Below are 20,167 nucleotides of genomic sequence, written 5' to 3' on the forward strand. Positions count from 1 at the left end.
CGCAGTCGGTTAAGCATCCGACTTCAGCCAGGTCACGATCTCGCGGTCCGTGAGTTCGAGCCCCGCGTCAGGCTCTGGGCTGATGGCTCGGAGCCTGGAGCCTGTTTCCGATTCTGTGTCTCCCTCTCTCTCTGCCCCTCCCCTGTTCATGCTCTGTCTCTCTCTGTCCCAAAAATAAATAAAAAACGTTGAAAAAAAATTTTTTTAAATAAATAAATAAACGTTAAAAAAAATTTTTTTTAAATAAATAAATAAAAATTATCACTCTTGGGGCGCCTGGGTGGCTCAATCGGTTGAGTGTCTGATTTCAGCTCAGCTCACGAACTCATGGTTTGTGGGTTCGAGCCCCGAGTCGGGCTCCGTGCTGACAGCTCAGAGCCTGAAGCCTGCTTCAGATTCTGTGTCTCCCTCTCTCTCTTTGTCCCTCCCCTGGTTGTGCTCTCTCTCTCTCTCAAAATAAACTTTTTTTTTTGTTTAATTATCACTCATTAATTTTCCCTGATCTTGTTAGGATTTATTACCAATAGTCACCACTATCTTGTATTCTTAAGGATGAACTGAGGTCAAAGAGATTTATTATTCATTTATTTTCTTCATTCCATTGCGCAAAAAAAAAAAAAGTGTTTGATTTAAAACACCAATTATCTCAAGAGCACTCCTACCAAATTTGATTTGGCAAATTTTTTGGCGTGATTAGCATGATGTCAGTAGGAGTTTTGTTTTATGAGCAAACACGGTAAAAGTCCAAAAGGTGCTATGCAGGTCAGAAGGAAGATGTTCTTCCTGAGACCCTCTGCCAAGTGTTATTTCTGAAGCCTTTCTTGCTCATTGGCCAGGACTACAGGCTGCTTCTCAGTTCCATATCTGACCACTAAGTGGCACCAGAACTTTGAATTAGCTAAAATAGAGAAAAACTCTTTAACCAGCCTATAGGCCATTTGCTACGAACCTTCAATTAATACCTTCTAAAAATAATCCGTTATTTTTTACCAGTGATCTAGAATATAGTGGCTTTTTGCCATTTATTCTTTCTTGTGGTCTGTGCTATGGAAAAGAGGAGATTAAAAGACATATGTAACTCATTCCTTAGCCTCCTGCCCTCGTCTTCTGGTCAGCTGTAAATTGTGCCACAGCAACTTCCAGCAACATCAGGGGGACATCTGGACTTCGTACAGTCAGACTCTTCTGCAAGCTTGAATGGATCTGTGATTATATCCTGTCAAAAGGCAAACCAAAACGAAATGACAAGTTAAAGGTGTTTTGAGGTACCCAAACACTAATATTTCAGTTTGACTTAGGTTGATTTAGCTAGAAGATAGATAAAATTTTATACTTCCGTGGGATCCTTGGGGTAGCAACAGTCATTCAGCTATAAAGGTGGCTGTCTCGGCCTGAAGCTTCTGATCAAGTTATTACTCCTTTCAGGGTAACCTTCATCTCAAGCTTCTTAAAGGTGGTCCCTATGGGACCAGGAAAGTCGCGTTGCTTAATTTTGTTTTATGGGAGTCCCATTTGTACGTGCCTTTCACCCTTCTGGAACTGAATCCTGAAATGCTGAAACTTCTTCCCTTCCCTCACTGTAATTTCCAGGAACGTGTGCAAGACAAGAAGGCAAGTCCTAGCTGCCAGGGTCACCGTTAGCAATTGTTGATGTTCAGATGTTGAGATTGCCCGACAACGGCCAGCAAGATCTCAGGGCAGGGTGAGTGGAATTTTCAGGAGACAAGATGGAAGTCTTTATTTCTGCTCTGTTTACCTCCAAATGAGATGCCTCCAACAGCAGCACCAGTGTGGCCAGAGAAAAACCAGGCACAAAGGTAGGAAATCCAGAGCATGAACAAGCCACCTCAAATAACAAGAATGCATTCATGAAACATAAATGTACACTCTTACTATTGTTCAGTGGTCACTGTGAATAGGAGACAGGACAAGAGAGGCACAGATCCTACATCCATGAAAGACAGACTTATGGGCCACTCCCTTTACTGAAGTAACTTGCTAAGGGCCTCTGCCTCCCTGGCCCTCGGTTTCCACCTTTCTAGAATGAAGAGGCCTGCCTGGATCTGGGCTCCCTACCAGGGAAGCCAGCATCCAGCAGGGGATCCCCAACCCTGGGAGAAGGCAAGCTATGTCCCTCACGTCCACTCGCTGCACTGGAATTCTTGGTCAGAAGAGTTACCTCTCCTCCTTTTCCCCCCAGGGAAATGAGTTTCCACTCTTCTTCTTCCCACCCCATAGCCTGTCTACTAATAAGAGACAGTGATATCCATATCACTTCCTAATGCATGCTCCTAGCCCTAAACGATCTCAAGACTCAAAGGAAATAAAAGGTGAGACACCTTGATAAGCAGTCCTTTCCAGAACCAGCATCCTGTGATTCTGTCAAAAGTCTAAATAGAGAGAGGTAGGACAGCATACTGGGTAAGAACGTCAGCTCTAGAATCAGGCGTGGGTTCAACTTCACCGCTTTCTAGCTATGAGACCTTGGATTAGTACATTAATCTGTCTGAGTCTGTTTCTTTGTCTGTGAAATGAGGATCCCAAGGGTTGTTGTGAGGACAAAATGACACGGTGCCCTGAACACGTTACCTGTTCAATAAAGACTAGCTCCTCCGTGTTATTCCTACATTGTCCGCGCTGTTACCACCACTGCCATTAACCGCCGCGAGACAGTCCAGAGCACAGACCCTACGTGCATTATTTGAGACACTGCGGTGTGTGTGCCGAATGTAATTCTGTTCATAGCAAAACACACTTTCCTTGCCGGGATTGAAAACGAAGAAGGAGAAGAAGAAGGAGGAGGAGAAGAGAAGGGGGAGGAGAAGAGAAGGGGGAGGGGGAGGGGAGGAAGGGCAGGAGGAAAGAGAAGAGGAGGAAGAGGACGAAGGAAAAAGAAGAATGGCTCTTAGAAACAGTCATCACTGAGAATCCTCGGTAGGGAGCTGTGCCTTCCATTACCCTACGGCGGCAGCTGGTGGGAAGAGGCATGTCCCAGCAGCCCACGCACAGCCTGCCTGTGCTGTGCTCCCGGTTTTATCAGAAAGGTCTTCCATAAAAAAGATATGAACGTCCTCCTCCAAGAGCACAAGGTTATATTTCTAGGACGCACAGCTGTTTCATTCTTTAAATCTTCCCTCACTGTCAATTATTGCCATTTCAAAACCTTGGCAGTGATCTAAAGACTTTGGCGCATCAGCGGGCTGAAAGAAATAAGGCAGATGAGAGAGGAGACAGCTGGGATAAACCAGTTTAAGTACGTGGCACCTTCCGGTTGGTATCCGAGGTCAGGAGGCCTCCTGTCCGCCCTGTGTGCACACGAGGAGGAGGGTCAAGGAGAGCCAGGCTGGAAGAAAGGGGTCTCTGTGGAAACCATCCTGCTTAACTACATGTTTGCTTTTTGGTTTTTGTTTTTTTACAGCCCGAGTCCACTGGAAATGCTGTGGTTGGAGGAAACTCTACCTTTACTTGTAACTGTAATCTTCTGACAGCTTTTACAGCTAGAACTCAAGAAGCCAAGTTCCAGGAGAATTAGAATGATGAAAACATTTCAAAATACATATTGATTCTCACCAGCAAGGTTTTGTTATTGGTGAGCTCCCAAGCATTTCAAGATACCAATAACGCATTTGTGAAAGGTTACGTGGACTGAAAAGTCCAAAGTCAAATTTCTCTACTTTCCAAAAAGGCATCTTCTTAGAAAAACAGAAGAGTAACAATAGCAGAGTACTCGAGAATTCAATAAAGCAAACACTATAAATCACTCTCCAGCTCTAGAGGTGGCTTCTATACTTAGCTGGGGCTTGATTCATGCTGCTAACTGTGGCCAAACGAGAACAGATTAGGGTTTTTGGCTCACGGGTTCCTGCCTCTTGGGTTCAGTTAAACTTTCCCAACTACAAATTTACCATCTTGGAGAGTGATCTCTAAATAAGCTTTGCTCTTAAAGACTGCTTATAATGTGGGGCGCCTGGGTGGCTCCGTCGGTTGAGCGTCCGCCTTCAGCCCAGGTCATGATCTCATGTTCATGGGTTCGATCCCCACCTGAGCTCTGTGCTGATAGCTTAGGGCCTGGAACCTGCTTCGGATTCTGTGTCTCTCTCTCCTTCTGCCCCTCTCCCACTCATTCTCTGTCTCTCATAAAATAAAATAAAACATTGAAAAAAAATTTTTAATAAAAAATTTTTTAAAAGACTGCTTACAGTGTAACAAAAAGAGGAGAAAAAGACATGAGTTACTCGTGCATCAATGTATGCTCAATGTATCCAAAATTACTACAAAATACAAGCAAGAGAAAGTAAAATTTCATGGCAAAAGATTCAAAAATTTCTGGGCCAGGGGAGAAAGGGTCTGTGGGAGAATGATAAATCCTAGAACACAGTTCGAAGTGACCAAGAATCTTAATTAGCACAAATCTGTAACTATTTCTTGAGTCTGTATTATGTGCCAGGCATCAGGCTAACATTTTACATATATCATTCCAATTGAGCCTCACATCCTGAGGGAAAGAAGTGATTATTGCCTTCCTATTACACACGAAACTGAAGGTGTAGGGAAGTTTGGTAACATGCCCAAGATCACACATGCATGGCAGAGCCAAGGTCTGAACCTAATCTATCTGACTCCAAGGCCTGTGTCCTTACACCCCACGCTCCGCCTCTATCCTTGCATAAATATCAATATCTTATTTCTTTGGGATTCCAACATGCAGTGCCTTGAGATGCATCACTGGTAATACTCTGGTGAATGTTAGAAGTTCTATCAGCCGAAAGAGACTTGAGGGGGCTTGGGGTGGTTCAGTCGGTTAAGCGTCCAACTTTGGCTCGCAGTCTGTGGGTTCGAGCCCCACGTTGGGCTCTGTGCTGACAGCTCAGAGCCTGGAGCTGGCTTTGGATTCTGTGTCTCCCTCTCTCTCTGCCCCTCGCCGGTTTACATTCTGGCTCTCTCTCTCTCTCAAAAATAAATAAACAATGAAAACAAAAAAGAGGGGCGCCTGGGTGGCTCAGTCGGTTGGGCGTCCGACTTCGGCTCAGGTCACGATCTCGCGGTCCGTGAGTTCGAGCCCCGCGTCGGGCCCTGGGCTGATGGCTCAGAGCCTGGAGCCTGCTTCCGATTCTGTGTCTCCCTCTCTCTCTGCCCCTCCCCCGTTCATGCTCTGTCTCTCTCTGTCTCAAAAATAAATAAAAAAACGTTAAAAAAAATTAAAAAAAAAAAGAGAGACTTGGAATCCATCACAAAGCCTGTTCTAAACAATACAATATTATAAATTAATAATTGATATAAAAAAATAATTGTGATAGCATGAATGGGGGAAAGGATTAAATATATAAAAGAGAAAGGCAAAAAGGGATGCTATTGTCTATCATAACTACCTATGTGTCTTCTTCATAGGGTAGTTGTAGAAATGACATGAGATAAATACTGATAAAATGCTTGAGAAAATGCTGTATCAGGGGTGCCTGGTTGGCTTAGTCGGTTGAGCGTCCGACTTTGGCTCAGGTCATGATCTCACCACTCTTGAGTTTGAGCTCTGTGCTGGCAACTCAGAGCCTGCTTCAGATCCTCTGTCCCCCTCTCTCTTTGTCCTACCCCCACTTGCTCTGTCACTTTCTCTCTCTCAAAAATAAATAAAAACATTAAAAAAAAAAGAAAATACTATACCAATATTTCAGATACTAGAATAATTCCAAAAATGAATCTAAAGTATTTTAGAAAATGTCATTTTAGAAAATAGTGGTATATTGGCTCAAATATACATTCAAGAAATTGAGATATGATAAGAATTAGCTTTTCAAAACAGAGGAGAATTGATTTAATAAATGGATAAGAAATTTTGAACTAGTTAATATTTGGGAAAATAGCCACACTGTACCTCACTATTTAGGCTGAAATAATCTCCAGTGGTTTAAAATTTTTAATGTGAGAAGCAAAGCCATGAAAGTACTAGAAGAATCTTCATGACTTTGGATTAAGCAGTGGATTCTTCTTAGCACTGACACCCAAAGCACAAGCAATCAAAAAAGAAAAAAAGAAAAGTTGGACTTCACCAAAATTAAAAACTTTTGTGCATCAAAGGACACTATCAAGAGAGTGAAAGGACACACACAGAATGTGAGAAAGTTTTGCAAACATATATCTGATAAGAGTCTAGTATCCAGAAGAGATAAAGAACTCCTACAACTCTACAATAAAAAGACAACCCAATTTAAAAATGAGCAAAGGATTTGCAACAATGTGGATGGAACTAGAGTGTATTATGCTGAGTGAAGTAAGTCAGTCAGAGAAGGACAAATATATCATTTCACTCATATGTGGAATTTAAGAAACAAAACAGATGAACATAAGGGAAGGGAGGTAAAAATAAGATAAAAACTGAGAGGCAGGCAAACTATGAGAGACTCTTAAATACAGAGAACAAACTGAGGGTTGCTGGCAGGGTGTTGGAGGGGGGATGGGCTAAATGGGTGATGGGCATTAAAGAGGGCACTTGTTGGCATAAGCACTGGGTGTTATAGGTAAGTGATGAATCACTAAATTCGACTCCTGAGATAATTATTACACTATATGTTAACTAACTTGGAGTTAAATTAAAAAAAATTTTTTTAATAATAAAAAATAAAAATGGGAAAAGGATTTGAATAGACGTGTCCCCCGAGAAAATGCACAAATAGTCAACAAACACATGAGAGGATGCTTAGCCTCACTAGTCCTTAGGGAAATGAAAATCCAAACCACAATGAACTACCATTTCACATTGACTAGGACAACTACAACCAAAACTAAACAAGGGTGCCTGGGTGGCTCAGTCATTTAGGCATCTCTCTCTTTATCTCAGCTGGAGTCTTGATCGTAAGGTTGTAGAGTTCAAGCCCCACATTGGACTCCATACTGAGTGTGCAGCCTACTTAAAAAACAAAAAAACACAAAAAACACAAAAAAAAACAACTAAACAGAAAATAACAAAGTGCTGGCAAAGATGTAGAGAAGCTGGGATCCTGTACATTGCTGGTAGGAATTTAAAATGATGTAGCCACTGTGGAAAACAGTTTCATGGGGCTTGAAAACGTTAAATGCGGAACTACTATACAACCCAACAATCCCACTACTAGGTATAGACCCAAAAGAATTAAAAACAAGTACTTCAACAAGTACACAAAGCACATGTCCATTCGTGTTCACAACAACGCTACTCCTAATAGCCAAAAGCAGAGACAACCTAGTCATCTATCAACTGAATAGATACATAAAATATGTTATATCCACGCAACGAAACATGATCCAGACACAAAAAGGAATGAAGTACTGATACATGGACAAACCTTGCAAGAAGGAAACCTTAAAATTATGTTATGTTAAAGAATCTAGACACAAAAGGCCACGTACAGTATGATCACATGAATAGAAGATGTCTACAATAGGCAAATCCAGAGAGAGAGAGAGCAGACTAGTTATTGCAGAAGGCTGGGAAGAGGGGAGACTGTAGAATGACTGCTTAATGGGTATAGGATTTCTTTCTGGGGAGATGAAACTTTTCCGGAACTAGATAGTAGTCATGGCTGCACAACCTTGTAAGTGTACTAAAAGTTACTAAATTGTACCCGTTAGAGTGGTCAAAATAGTGAATTTTATGTTATATGAATTTTGCCTCAAAATTTCTTCAGTACTAAAAGAAAATATAGGTGGGGTCTCCGGCTGTCTTAGTTGGTAGAGCACGAGACTCTTGATCTTGAGGTTGTAAGTTCGAGCCCCACATTAAGTGTGGAGATGACTGAAAAAGAAAATCTTGAAAAACATAAAATTTTTAAAAATTAAACATTAAAATGAAAATGGAAAGAATGGGGTGTCTGGGTGGCTCAGTCAGTTGAGCGTCCAACTCGGTTTTGGCTCAGGTCATGATTTTGCAGTTTGATGAGTTTAAGCCCCGCATCAGGCTCTGCACTGGCAGTGGGGAGACTGCTTGGGATTCTGTCTCTGTCCCTCTCTCTTTGCCCCTTCGCCATTCACGCTGTCTCTGTCTCTCTCAAAATAAATAAACTTTAAAAAAAATAAAAGACAGGGGCGCCTGGGTGGCGCAGTCGGTTAGGCGTCCGACTTCAGCCAGGTCACGATCTCGCGGTCCGTGAGTTCGAGCCCCGCGTCGGGCTCTGGGCTGATGGCTCAGAGCCTGGAGCCTGTTTCCGATTCTGTGTCTCCCTCTCTCTCTGCCCCTCCCCCGTTCATGCTCTGTCTCTCTCTGTCCCAAAAATAAATAAACGTTGAAAAAAAAATTAAAAAAATAAAAGACAATATAGGTAAATTTATAATATTCACATGGAGGTCTTTGTAAGCATAACATAAGAGACAGAAATCATAAGGGAAATGAGTACATAAAAATTGAAAATGCCAGGTGCCTGGGTGGCTCAGTTGGTTCAACATCTGACTTAGGCTCAGGTCATGATCTCACCATTCATGAGTTTGAGCCTCACATCGGGCTCTGTACTGACAGCGTGAACCCTGCTTGGGATTGTCTCTCTCTCCCTCTCTCCCTGCTCTTTCTCTGCTCATGCTCTATTCTCAAAATAAATAAAACTTTAAAAAAATTGAAAATGTCTGTTCAGGAAAAATAAGCAAATAAAAAGATAAATGGCATGCTGAGAAAAAGTATTTCCAGCATATAATAGATGGTCTGTTACAGAACAGTAAGAAAAGGCAAATACCACTCTAATAGCAGATGGTTCAAGGAATTACAGAGGAAGTTCACAACGGATGAAACATAAATGGCCAGTAAATATACCAGAAGGTTCAATATATGCAAAATAAAACAACAAATTATTTTTTGCCCATCAGACAAGCAAAGATTAAAAAAAAACAAACCTAACATTAGTAAGAGGGCAGGGAAAAGGTATTCTCATGCATTGGAGGTAGGCATGTAGACGGGTACAGTCTTTCTGTAGGGCATTTTGATGATCTCATGAAGACTTACAAATATTTGAATATTTGAATAATATTTTCCAAGGTAGCTCTTAATCTTTTTTTGTATCTGGACTCCTTTGAGAATCTGATGAAAGTAATAGACCCTTTCTTGAGAAAAATACACATACATGCCTATAATTTTAAGGGGTTCATGGATGCCCTTAAGTCCATTCATGGGGGCACTGGGTTAAGAGTCTCTGACTTACTGTCTGGATTGGAAAAATAAAGTTATGAAATTAATTCAAATCATTTTGTAGATACAAATATGCTAGAAATGATTTATAGTGGCCAACTAAGGGGCACCTGCGTGGCTAGTCGGTTAAGCATCCGACTTTGGCTCAGGTCATGATCTCACCATTCGTGGGTTCAAGCCCCACATCAGGCTCTGTGCTGACAGCTCAGAGCCTGAAGCCTGCTTGGGATTCTGTGTCTCCCTCTCTCTCTCTCTGCCCCTGCCCCACTCGTGCTTTGTCTGTCTGTCTCTCTCTCTCAAAAATAAATAAACATTATAGTGGCCAACTAAAAGAATAATGATTTGTTTCTTGTTTCAGTAGCCTGTGGCAAGCATAATGTTTTTTTTAATTGTTCCGTTTGAGGGTAGGGATTGAAAGTCAAACAAACCTTTGATTCTAATGCAGAACACCCTCTACATGTTGACAGCTTCTCTCCAATTGGTCTGATCAGAAAATCTTGGGCAAATCGTGAATTCTTCAGGATAGCTGCTGTTTCTTCATCCACTTCGACAATTTCACCCTCCTGAAGGGTAGCAGAAAAAAAACCGCATTTTTTTTTTTAACATTTATTTATTTTTGAGACAGAGAGAGACAGAGCATGAACGGGGGAGGGTCAGAGAGAGAGGGAGACACAGAATCTGAAACAGGCTCCAGGCTCTGAGCGGTCAGCACAGAGCCCGACGTGGGGCTCAGACTCACGGACTGCGAGATCATGACCTGAGCCGAAGTCGTATGCTCAACCGACTGAGCCACCCAGGCGCCCCAAAAAACACATATTAAGATATGCCACTTTAATCTCAATAAAAGAAAAAATACGCAAACGTTTTACTAAGGAGTGGCCTTTTAGGATGAAATACTATACCTTATAATATGATTTTCTCTTATGTTCAGACCCTGCTGCGAGTTTCATGCTTATTTCAAAATGGAACTGACCAGTGTCATAATCAGTTTTTGTTTGGTGGCAAAGCAAAAAAAAAAAAAAAAAAAGACACTCATTGCTCCAGTTGCCAGTCTCTCCAGAGACAGATGTAGAAAACCACTCTTATCTGAGCTTCACCTTATTCATCATTAAAATAAAGTTTTAAATTAAAAAATAGTTCTTAATGTGTTTTTCTGTGCGTCCAAGGGTGCCCGGGGGTGTATAAAGGGCTCATGCCTTGGGAACCAGGAGATTCTGGGTTACCTAACCCTTCCCTTCAGATAAACTCTGCTTTTACCCCTTCATATACTGGAGTTATATAAAGCAATGTCTGACGCATGGTTAACTATTGGTGTTTAAAAGAAGATTTAGCTTTAAAAAATAATTCTGCTATTAAAACTCTTTTTTTTTTTTTTTTTTTGAGAGGCACTGTATCAGAGTGATGAGTTCAAAGGTCCTTCCCACTTTGATTCTGTGGCTCTAAGGAGCAGGCAGTACATTAAGGCGCAGTGGATCGGTGAGAAAGCATTGGTGAGAAAGTACCAGGGGGTAATTAAGAAATCTTTTTGGACCAAAAAAAAAAAAAAAAAAATAGAGGTGGAAAACAGTAAACCCTTCTACCTTTGGAATGAATAATAACTATCTTGTCTTTACTGAGTTTTAAGATTCTATTTTTTTTAAGTAATCTCTACACCTAACATGGGGATCAACTTACAACCCCGAGATCAAGAATCGCACACTCTACTGACTGAGCCAGCCAGGCACACCTATATTATTGTTACTCTCACAGAAATTCTACACAGTAGGTATTATTACCACCACTCTTGCAGTGGAGCCAACTATATCTCAAAGAAGGACTTATTCAAGTTTACCCAAGTAATAAATAATAGAGCCAGAATTTGAACCCAGGTATCTGATTCCAAAGCCTATACTTTTCCATTTTGAGGAAATAAAGCCTATTCTGCAAAGAGTAGTATTTTTTAATGTTTTTTTTTTTAATTTTTTTTTAATGTTTTATTTATTTTTGAGACAGGGAGAGACAGAGCATGAACAGGGGAGGGTCAGAGAGAGGGAGACACAGAATCCGAAGCAGGCTCCAGGCTCCGAGCTGTCAGCACAGAGCCTGACACGGGGCTCGAACCCACGGACCGAGAGATCATGACCTGAGCCGAAGTCAGACGCTCAACCAACTGAGCCACCCAGGCGCCCCCAAAGAGTAGTATTAATATCAACATGTTGTCATTAAATACTAACAGTTCCTTGATTCAAGATACAAGTGAACAACTGAAATATTGTTGCACTATTGTGCAACTACTATTCTTTTCCATCCTTCTCCCTATAATTGTCCATCCTTTTCCATTGTTTCTCTATAATTCCATTAATCTGATGTCTGAAGGATGCTTCCCATCCTTTCCATCCCTTTCCCATTTAAGAAAAGACTTTTCTTAGGTGTGATAGCAATACTGTGGTTACATAGGAGAATATTTTATTCTTAGGAGATGCATGCTGAAATATTTTAGGGTAAAATGTCACAATGTCTGCAGCTTACTTTGTTTTTTAAAGTTTATTTATTTGGAGAGAGAGAGAGAGAGAGAGAGAGAGAGAGAGAATGAATTCCAAGCAGGTTCTGGCTGTCAGCGTGGAGCCCGATGCAGGGCTTGATCCCACCACAGTGAGACCATGACCTGAGCTGAAATTATGAGTTAGATGCTTAACTGACAAACCATCCAGGCGCCTCTGCAACTTACTTTTAATGGTTCAGTGAAAGCATACACACACACACACACACACACACACACACACACACCCCAATACCAGAAAACTGAGAAGCAATGCAAAGTTAAGAAAAGTACCTGGATTCCCAAGGCACCTGGGTTCAGCGTCCGATTCTTGACTTTGGCTGAGGTCATGATCTCACAGCTTCTTGGGTTCGAGCCCCACATTGGGCTCTGTGCTGGCAGCACAGAGCCTGCTTGGGATTCTCTCTCTCCCTCCCTAGCTGCCCTTCCCCCAATGTACTGTCTCTGTCTTTCTCAAAACAAATAAATAAACTAAAAAAAAATTTTTTAATAAAAAAAAAGAAAGAAAAAGTACCTGGATCAAGGGTAAGAGTAGAAAGAATACCCAAAGTACAGAAAATTTTATTTACCTTAAATGTGAAATTTGCATCAAATATTAGTTCTTTTTCGTGTCCTGTGATTCCTCCATTGTAAATAACTTGGCATCTTTCGGCTGGTCCTGTCTTAGGGAGTCTGAAGAGGCGAAATGTTGCAGAAACAAAACGACAGTCACCTGAAACAGAATTTACCCATGATTCAGCTCCAGCACCCAAATGGCTATTGGTTTGCTTAGCAGATGAAGAGCATATATATTATCAAGGCGATTTTCTTCTTTGCATGCCATGAGTTATCTTTCTGGCGAGTTCACTTTATTTACTGAATAACTTCGAAGTGCTTTATACCAAACTTTGGAGGTTGCTGTTAAGCAGAAGACAAGATGGAGGTTTCCAGATGATCCAAAGTCTATCTCAATGGGGCTCACTCACTACACACTTCCTAATCACCACATCTGAACCATTTAGGGAGCAGTTTTAACGTCCCCTCCCCCCCCACCCCCGCTCTTTCTTACCGATCACTCTTTCTAGTTCCTCGTTTTGAACTGTAATGAGGTTGGCACTGACCAAACGTGGGTGGCAGAAACCAATTTTCTGGGCAAGGATGGCAAGGTCCTTCCAGTACAAAGCACCACCCAGGCACTCACCTAAAAACAAAGAAAAATCACATACCAACCCAAACAACTAGGTGTTCAGGAAATTACCCTTCTGTCAAACTGATGGGGATATGGTGCTTGTTAAAACATAGGGCCTAGAAATCGAAGAAGGTCCTGAGTGTTCCCCCAAGATCTTAAAGTCACAATCAAAATCGAATATACTAGCTAATGGCCTCTGGGAACCATTCTTCAAGACAGTCACTAATGGGCTAGTTCCACCCAGCTGCAATCCTATTTTGGGATTGAGTAGGTCACAATCTGAAAAGCACTATCTATGTGAGTAAAAAACATATAAGAGATAATTTACAAAATTGCCTTTTAGCTCCAGATTATCATAATGATGTGCTACTAGACAATAACTACTACTAATATTCATACTAATTTTTAAATTTATTACATCAACAAATCAGAAACAATCCAAGTGACTACCCATAGAGAAATGGTCAAATAAAGTACAGTACAGCTATATACTACAGTTGTATAATACAAACATGTAAAATACATTTTTAAAAATCTTAGGCTTAGGAAACATGCTAAATAAAATTATAATACTAAATTCTATATACAGCATGTTCCCAATTTTATTTTATTACACACACACACACACAAACACACATCCTAAAAGGATGTATACTAAAATGTTAAAGAGGTTAATTACTAAGTTACATGATAAGTAGTATTTTTTCCTTTTTCTTTTTGTGTTTTCCAAAGTTTTAACAAGATTCATTTATTACTGTATGACAAGAAAAAAGTTAACGTAATTTATTTTTTTAAGTTTATCTGTTTCGAGAGAGAGAGAGTCGAGGGGAGGCGCAGAGAGAGAGAAGGGGACAGAGCATCCAAAGTGGGATCTGTGCTGACAGCAGCGAGCCCGATGTGGGACTTGAACTCACAACCCCAGAGCTCAAGAGTCTAAGGCTCTACCAACTGAGCCAGCCAGGCTCCCCTAAAAGCAAGAACTTTTGATTTCATAGTCAGATTGACCACACACATGCCTTCATCTCCTTCAACTTCCAGAGACTCTGTTAAAATGACAGTGAGGAAATAAACAACACAATAACGATGCGGACAGAAGGCGATTGAGGGGGCTTCGGTTCCAGAACGGTTGCCCTCATTTCCGTGCTACAGTTTCGAAAGTACTTTTCAGGGGCACCTAGGTGGCTCAGTCGGTTAAGCGGTTAAGCGTCTGACTTCAGCTCAGGTCATGATCTCGCGGTCCATGAGTTCGAGCCCTGCGTCGGGCTCTGTGCTGACCGCTCAGAGCCTGGAGCCTGTTTCAGATTCTGTGTCTCCCTCTCTCTCTGACCCTCCCCCATTCATGCTCTGTCTCTCTCTGTCTCAAAAAAAATAAACGTTAAAAAAAAAAAATTAAAAAAAAAAAAAGAAAGTACTTTTCATATCCACTATCTCATTTAATCTTCATAACAGCCCAATAAGGCAGATTATATTATTATCTACATTTTACAATTTGGAAAACAATGACTCCAAGAGACTAATTAAATTGTCCAAGGTCATACCACTCTGGAATGGCAGAAGTGGAAGAAAACATAAGCCTAATCCCACGTGTTCCCATGTCACAAAGCCTCATCCTGGATATTAGCAGACCAGAGTTCTGTACCTGAACAAGTATCTGCCGTAAGACAAAACAAAGCAACACCTACCCCACAAAACTCGGTGTGTCCTGATTTCTTCTGGCAATTCAAGGCTAGCATAGACGTCACTGAAATACAGCTCCCCTCCATGCTGAAACAGCAGTATTAGTCCAAACAAGGTTAAAGATGACATTAGTCCCAGATAGCATAGAAAGGAATGAGGAGATAAAATCAATTTTAAAAACCAACAGAACAAACAAATCACAGCTGCCTCCCTAGTCACAAGCAGTAACTGCATGCCAAGATTTTTTTCCAGCGCCCTACCCATCAGGTAATAAAATGACTTTCCAAGAGTGTTTCTCTCCTAAATAAAGAGACTCAAGTTACTTAGAATTTTTGCCAGTCTGAACCAAACGCAGTCCCAAGTAGGTGTATAACTAGTGGAAATAAATGGTATTCCTAAATTCTTCTAAAAATTATGTAACTTTTGTGATGTAATAATACACTATATTTTTTTAAATTTCTTTCATGTTTTTAAATGTTTGTTGATTTTAGAGAGAGAGAGAGAGAGAGAGCACGTGAGTGGGGGAGGAACAGAGAGAGAGGGAGACACAGACTCCGAAGCAGGCTTCAGGCTCTGAACTGTCAGCACAGAGCCCGACGCGGGGCTGGAACCCATGAACCGCGAGGTCATGACCGAGCTGAAGTCGGCCGCTTAACTGACTGAGCCACCCAGGTGCCCCAATAATACACTATATTTTTAAAATATTGTCCTTAAAATCTTAGACATATGAGTGATCAGGAATTTTAAGATTGTATTTAGCTAATCTCAAGGGCTTAGAGTCTAGATTGAACAGTAATGTCTCCACCTTTTAGAAGTACATCTTGGTGAAGATAGTAAGCTGGTCTATAAGGTGGTATGTCAATTAAGACATTATTAAATCATTTTTACATAGATATTCTTGTTTGATCTCTCCGACGGCCCTAGAACCCCCAAATCTCAGAATCCCGTATCTTCTATCATGAAGATACACATCTCATGATATATATGGAAGGTATGGAGCTCCAGCAAGTTCTCCTTTTAGAAAACAGTTAATTTAAAAGTTCTACCTTCTTTCACTTCCTGAAGATCTAGAATCCTGACAGAGACAAAATAAGCAGCCGTGAGAAACACTATACAAGCTAGAAGAATATATTCATAGCAGCCTTTAGTAGTCAGTCCCAAAGTTCCTGCAGGTTCTACAGATGCCATTCCAGGAGCATGCACAGCAGAGAACAGGAGGAGAGACAGCAATAAGGCAAATATTTTAACATGTTCAATGACTACCGCGACTCTCAGATTTATGACCATTTACAATGTGAGAAGAAAAAGAATCCATGCCTAGGGTATTCTTGCCACACCCCTTTGGCCATCCCTTTTTGCAAAATTTTTTAATATTTTATTTATTTTTGAGAAAGAGAAAGAGAGAGGCAGCAACAGAGGGAGACCCAGAATCTGAAGCAGGCTCCAGGCTCTGAGCTGTCAGCACAGCTGTGCTGGGGCTCGAACTCACGAACCGTGAGATCATGACCTGAGCCGAAGTCGGACGCTTAACCGACTGACCCACCCCAGGCGCCCCCCAACCTTTTTGATTTAGGGAATAAATTACAAGAGTTTGAGCTCTCGGCTCAAGGGAGCAAGAATAGGACAGGCCCCACTGCTCTTACTGGCACGTAAAGCCCACTTGTCCCGGCCTTCCCTCACCTTCAGCACTCGGTGAACCTCCTGTAGCACTTGCTGCTTATCAGGCACAAGGTTAATGACACAATTTGATCTAAAAAAGAACAGATGGACTGTCAGGCAAATTTGCACACTACCCAGAGCTCTTCAAATCCTTCAGTCCCTGAAGATGTCTTTCATTGTTTTCTCAAAGCTACCTCATTCTTCCTGCCTCCCTCCTCTCTTCCCCACACTCAATTTTGCCCCCAAGTTAAAGGAGATAGACAGTGTTTAAAAACACAGTAAATTGTTAGCAAACTTGAGTGTGCAGGAAAAGAAGGCAGGCGCGCTGATTTGTTTCTGCCCTCGTGGTCACCTCGCAACAGCACGAAACCTGGGACCAGACGCCTGCTGCACAATGTGTTCCTTATGCCACGTGGAAATAGGCGAAATTCCTCAAAAGCAGCTTGGTCAGGCGTCTCACGTGGGCATGATTTGACAAAACCTCAAAGGAAAAGGGGAAATGCAGATCCCTACACCTTGGTGTGACGATAATACTAAAGGTAACGGGTCAGTGTGTATTGTATGAGCAGACTCAGTGGTCCTGCTGGTCTTTTGGGCTCATTGGGTTCACGGTTAAGTTTAAAATCAGTTCTCTCCTGGGCTAGTGTGTTCTGAGGCCAGTGGACCACAAGCGCCTGAGGGCAGCTCCCTCCCTTTGTGAAGTCAGGCTACGTTTAGTTTAACACCTTAAATGAGAGAAGTTCAGCAAAAGGTAGTGACATCTGTGTTCAGTAGGAAATGAGCTATAGTCACAAAAGCTATAGTTATGTAGAGACCCACATAACAATATCATAACTCTCATTCTTGATTCCAGTCTCCTCCAACTTCTCTATGTAGCCACGATGAAAAGTCACGTTGGGGGTCTGGAAGCCATATTTTTCCATGTGATATTCAATATACTTTTTAGCCACTTCTACCTAATAAAACAAAACCCAAAAAAGCATATGTGAATTTGATAATCATTTTTTTTAAATATACTACTTTTTTATTATAAGTTTCCTGCTACTCATGGAATATACTTACCCGAGACTATTTTGGGCAATACTTCTCTGGGCATGTAGTATATATTACAGCCTGGGATAACTCAAGAGAACACAAACTCCCTGCTCAATACATGGATTTTTCTTTAATTCAGTAGGCTCCACACCCAACATGGGGCTTGAACTCATGACCCTGAGATCAAGAGTCACATGCTTCACCAACTGAGCCAGCCAGGCACTGAACGAACTCTTCACTCAATAACAAAATCTTTCAAGATAGATAGTAGAAGGAAGGGAAAAATCGGACTCTGTTGGGTCATCAGGAAATACATAGATCAGGTCAAACCCCTGACTCTGTTCTCCCAGAAGAGCCCCTAATTGTCAAAGTTCTCAGCTTTCGGGGCAGGAGGCATACTGGCACAAATGAGCATCGCATTTAGCAGCCTTCTTAGATTATCCTTGAAGAGCCGCAACGGAAACAGCTTTATCTCTAAAAGAATGCCTGTGAGAAGTTTTTCCTCCTTGTCCTCCAAACCACTGCCTCACCTGACTCTCTGTCATGTCTATTCCAGTGACATGTCCCATCTCACCAACCAGCTGACTAAGCGCATAGCAATCTCGGCCACTTCCACTGCCCAGGTCCAAAATCCAGCAGTTTTCCAGATGCTCAGGGATGACCAGACCACAGCCATAATACCTGGGAAACAGAAACTACATACAGATCCCCCCCACATCCTTCTGACCTCCGTCCTTCCTTTCTGTCCCTCCTTCATCATTCACCGGATTTCTATTTAGGTGTTTAGTTTCCCCCCTTAAACCGGAAGCTCCATGGACACTGGGACTCTCTCTGCTTTGTTTACCATTATATTGTCGGGCACCGTACCAGGTACAAGACAAGACAAGGCATGTACCAGATACATGGCAAGACAAGCCATTTACAGTAACTGTGGAATAAAAACATTTAGTTAGGCATTCGCTGAACATTTACTACAGGTCCAGAACTGGGCTAGTTACGGAGAAGAAATGTAACACAAGATTTCTGTCCCCTAGGGGTATTTAACTGGGGAGGTTAAACATGAGCACAGAAAACATTTCCCATGATCTATTGACAAATGGAGTGGCACAGGCAGTAAGTGCTCTAGTGGTTTAGGGAAGACGGGGCTCAAGGATTGGAGAAGGCTTCACAAAGTAGGTAGGACATCAGTGAAGTGTTGGAAGGGCAGGATTTGGAAAGGAGAAAGGGGAAGGAAGGCATTCCAGACCAACAACGGCATGCGGGGCAGGAGGAAGGGAAAGGTCTGGCTACAGTAGTGTCGTGCATCAGAGGGATGGGGTTGGTTAGGAAGGGAGGGCCAAACCTGACAGCCTTGAATGTCAGGTCCAACGTGTATCCTGAGTAAAGGTGGGTGGGAGTGAAGGGGGCGGGTCATTGGAATTTCTTAAATAGAGCTGGTAAGATGATCAGTGCTGTACTTTACCAGTTTTATGATAGACAAGGCAAACTGGATGGATTGGAGGAAACGGATCAATTCCCTAGGGACCGTATCAACTCTCTTTTGAAAAAGCTGCTGTCTAAAGTCTTTAGCGGGCGGGGGCAGCCCAGGGCACTCTACCTCAGGGCTACTTCTTCATGTACATTATTCAAGGCTTCCCGGATGTGCTTGGGGACCGGCCTGGCTGCCGTGACACAGGCATTGGTCTGGAGGTCCGCTGATTTCTTCAGCACCTGCCCATAGTAGGTCTGACCAGGGGGCAAGGGCGGGTGGGGGTGGGGAGAGAGAAGAGCCGGAGCTGGTGAGCGCAGGGTAACGGCTCCCATGCCCACCACCCCATCTCCACACATTCAGGCCTGGCTAGGCTTGCTTCCTGCAAAGCTCTAAGCTCAGACTCTGCCCTGCACCCTCCCCTCGCCCCTCCCTGATCCTGGGGTTGGAGGGGGGAGGGGAGGGCAAGGGCGCAGGCCGGGCTGGGCTTCCAAAGGCCTAGTGCTCCCACTCAGCCGAGGCTCCTTCTTGGCCATTACAGGTCCTTCTTGCTGGCACCTGCACGTCCTTCCGGATCTCAGCGTCTCGAGGGGCGGCCACTGACAGAAACGGGGGGGGGGGGCGGGGGCGGGGGGGAGGGAAGGAAGCTGAAAGGCGAAGGTGCTGAGCACCTGCAAGGGGAAAGGGGCACGCTAAGATAGAGGGGTGGTTATGGGGCACGCTGGCGGGGGGTGATTGGCGGGGGGTAGTGATTCAGGGGCACGGGGAGGCGAAGGGCAGCACACTCACTGTCTCCTCGGCTTCTGGACTCCGGGACTTGCGTTCCCGGCAACTAGCTCCCCGGGCCCAAGGCTCCTGAGGCCCCGCCCCCGCGACAGGCAGGCCTGACCTCCCGCGGGGCGGGCTTCCCGAGCTTGAGCAGGTAGGTGGTACCAGCCCGCCCACCCCGTGAGGCAGGAACCTGCTGCCGCTTCCAGCAGCTTCCAGCACAGGCTGACCGCCCGACCTCACCTCGCGTTCTGGCCCTTCTGGGCCCAGTTAGTCTTTCCAACCGGAAAGAGGAGATTGCTATTAACTAGTATCTTCCTTTATTGCTCCGCTGTGATTTTCGTGTTGTAAACCTCCTATGCGGACTTAAATGAACACCCATATGATTTTTGCCCCTGTGGGGAATGGAAATCACCTATTCTCAATCTTTTTTTTTTTTTTAACTGAAGTCTAGTTGACGTACAATGTTATGTAAGTTTCAGGTGTACAATTTAGTGATCCCACAATTCCCCAAGTTACACACTACTCACCACAAGCATAGCCAACATCTGTCACCAGTTATTAAAATACTATTGTTTGCCCTATCCTGTACTTTTCATCCCCATGGCTTACTCATTCTACAGCTGTAAAATGTTTGTACCTCTTAATCCCCTTCACCTATTTTGCCCATTTTTTTTTAGATCCCACATATAAAAGGATTATATGGTATTT

General features: G+C 42.9%; 1 protein-coding gene across 4 annotated transcripts; it reads right to left on the reverse strand.

The window, feature by feature from the left end:
• Positions 1-558: 558 nt before the first annotated feature.
• Positions 559-20,140, reverse strand: AS3MT (arsenite methyltransferase). Of its 4 annotated transcripts, XM_030334799.1 has the most exons (11): positions 19,478-20,138; positions 19,247-19,287; positions 18,818-18,945; positions 17,751-17,901; positions 17,005-17,141; positions 16,207-16,276; positions 14,532-14,613; positions 12,730-12,861; positions 12,251-12,393; positions 9,571-9,705; positions 559-1,216 (listed from the first exon to the last, which is right to left on the reverse strand). In XM_030334799.1, coding segments are annotated over exons 1-11 (1,125 nt in total). In that variant the 5' UTR covers positions 19,479-20,138; the 3' UTR covers positions 559-1,111. The 4 variants fall into 4 exon arrangements, with proteins under 4 accessions (XP_030190659.1, XP_030190657.1, XP_030190658.1 ...); XM_030334797.1 differs by having other exon boundaries at positions 17,020-17,141; positions 18,818-19,287; positions 19,478-20,140; XM_030334798.1 differs by having other exon boundaries at positions 17,799-17,901; positions 18,818-19,287; positions 19,478-20,139.
• Positions 20,141-20,167: the final 27 nt, after the last annotated feature.

This window comes from Lynx canadensis, chromosome D2, assembly GCF_007474595.2.
Source record: "Lynx canadensis isolate LIC74 chromosome D2, mLynCan4.pri.v2, whole genome shotgun sequence".
Lineage (NCBI taxonomy): Eukaryota > Metazoa > Chordata > Mammalia > Carnivora > Felidae > Lynx > Lynx canadensis.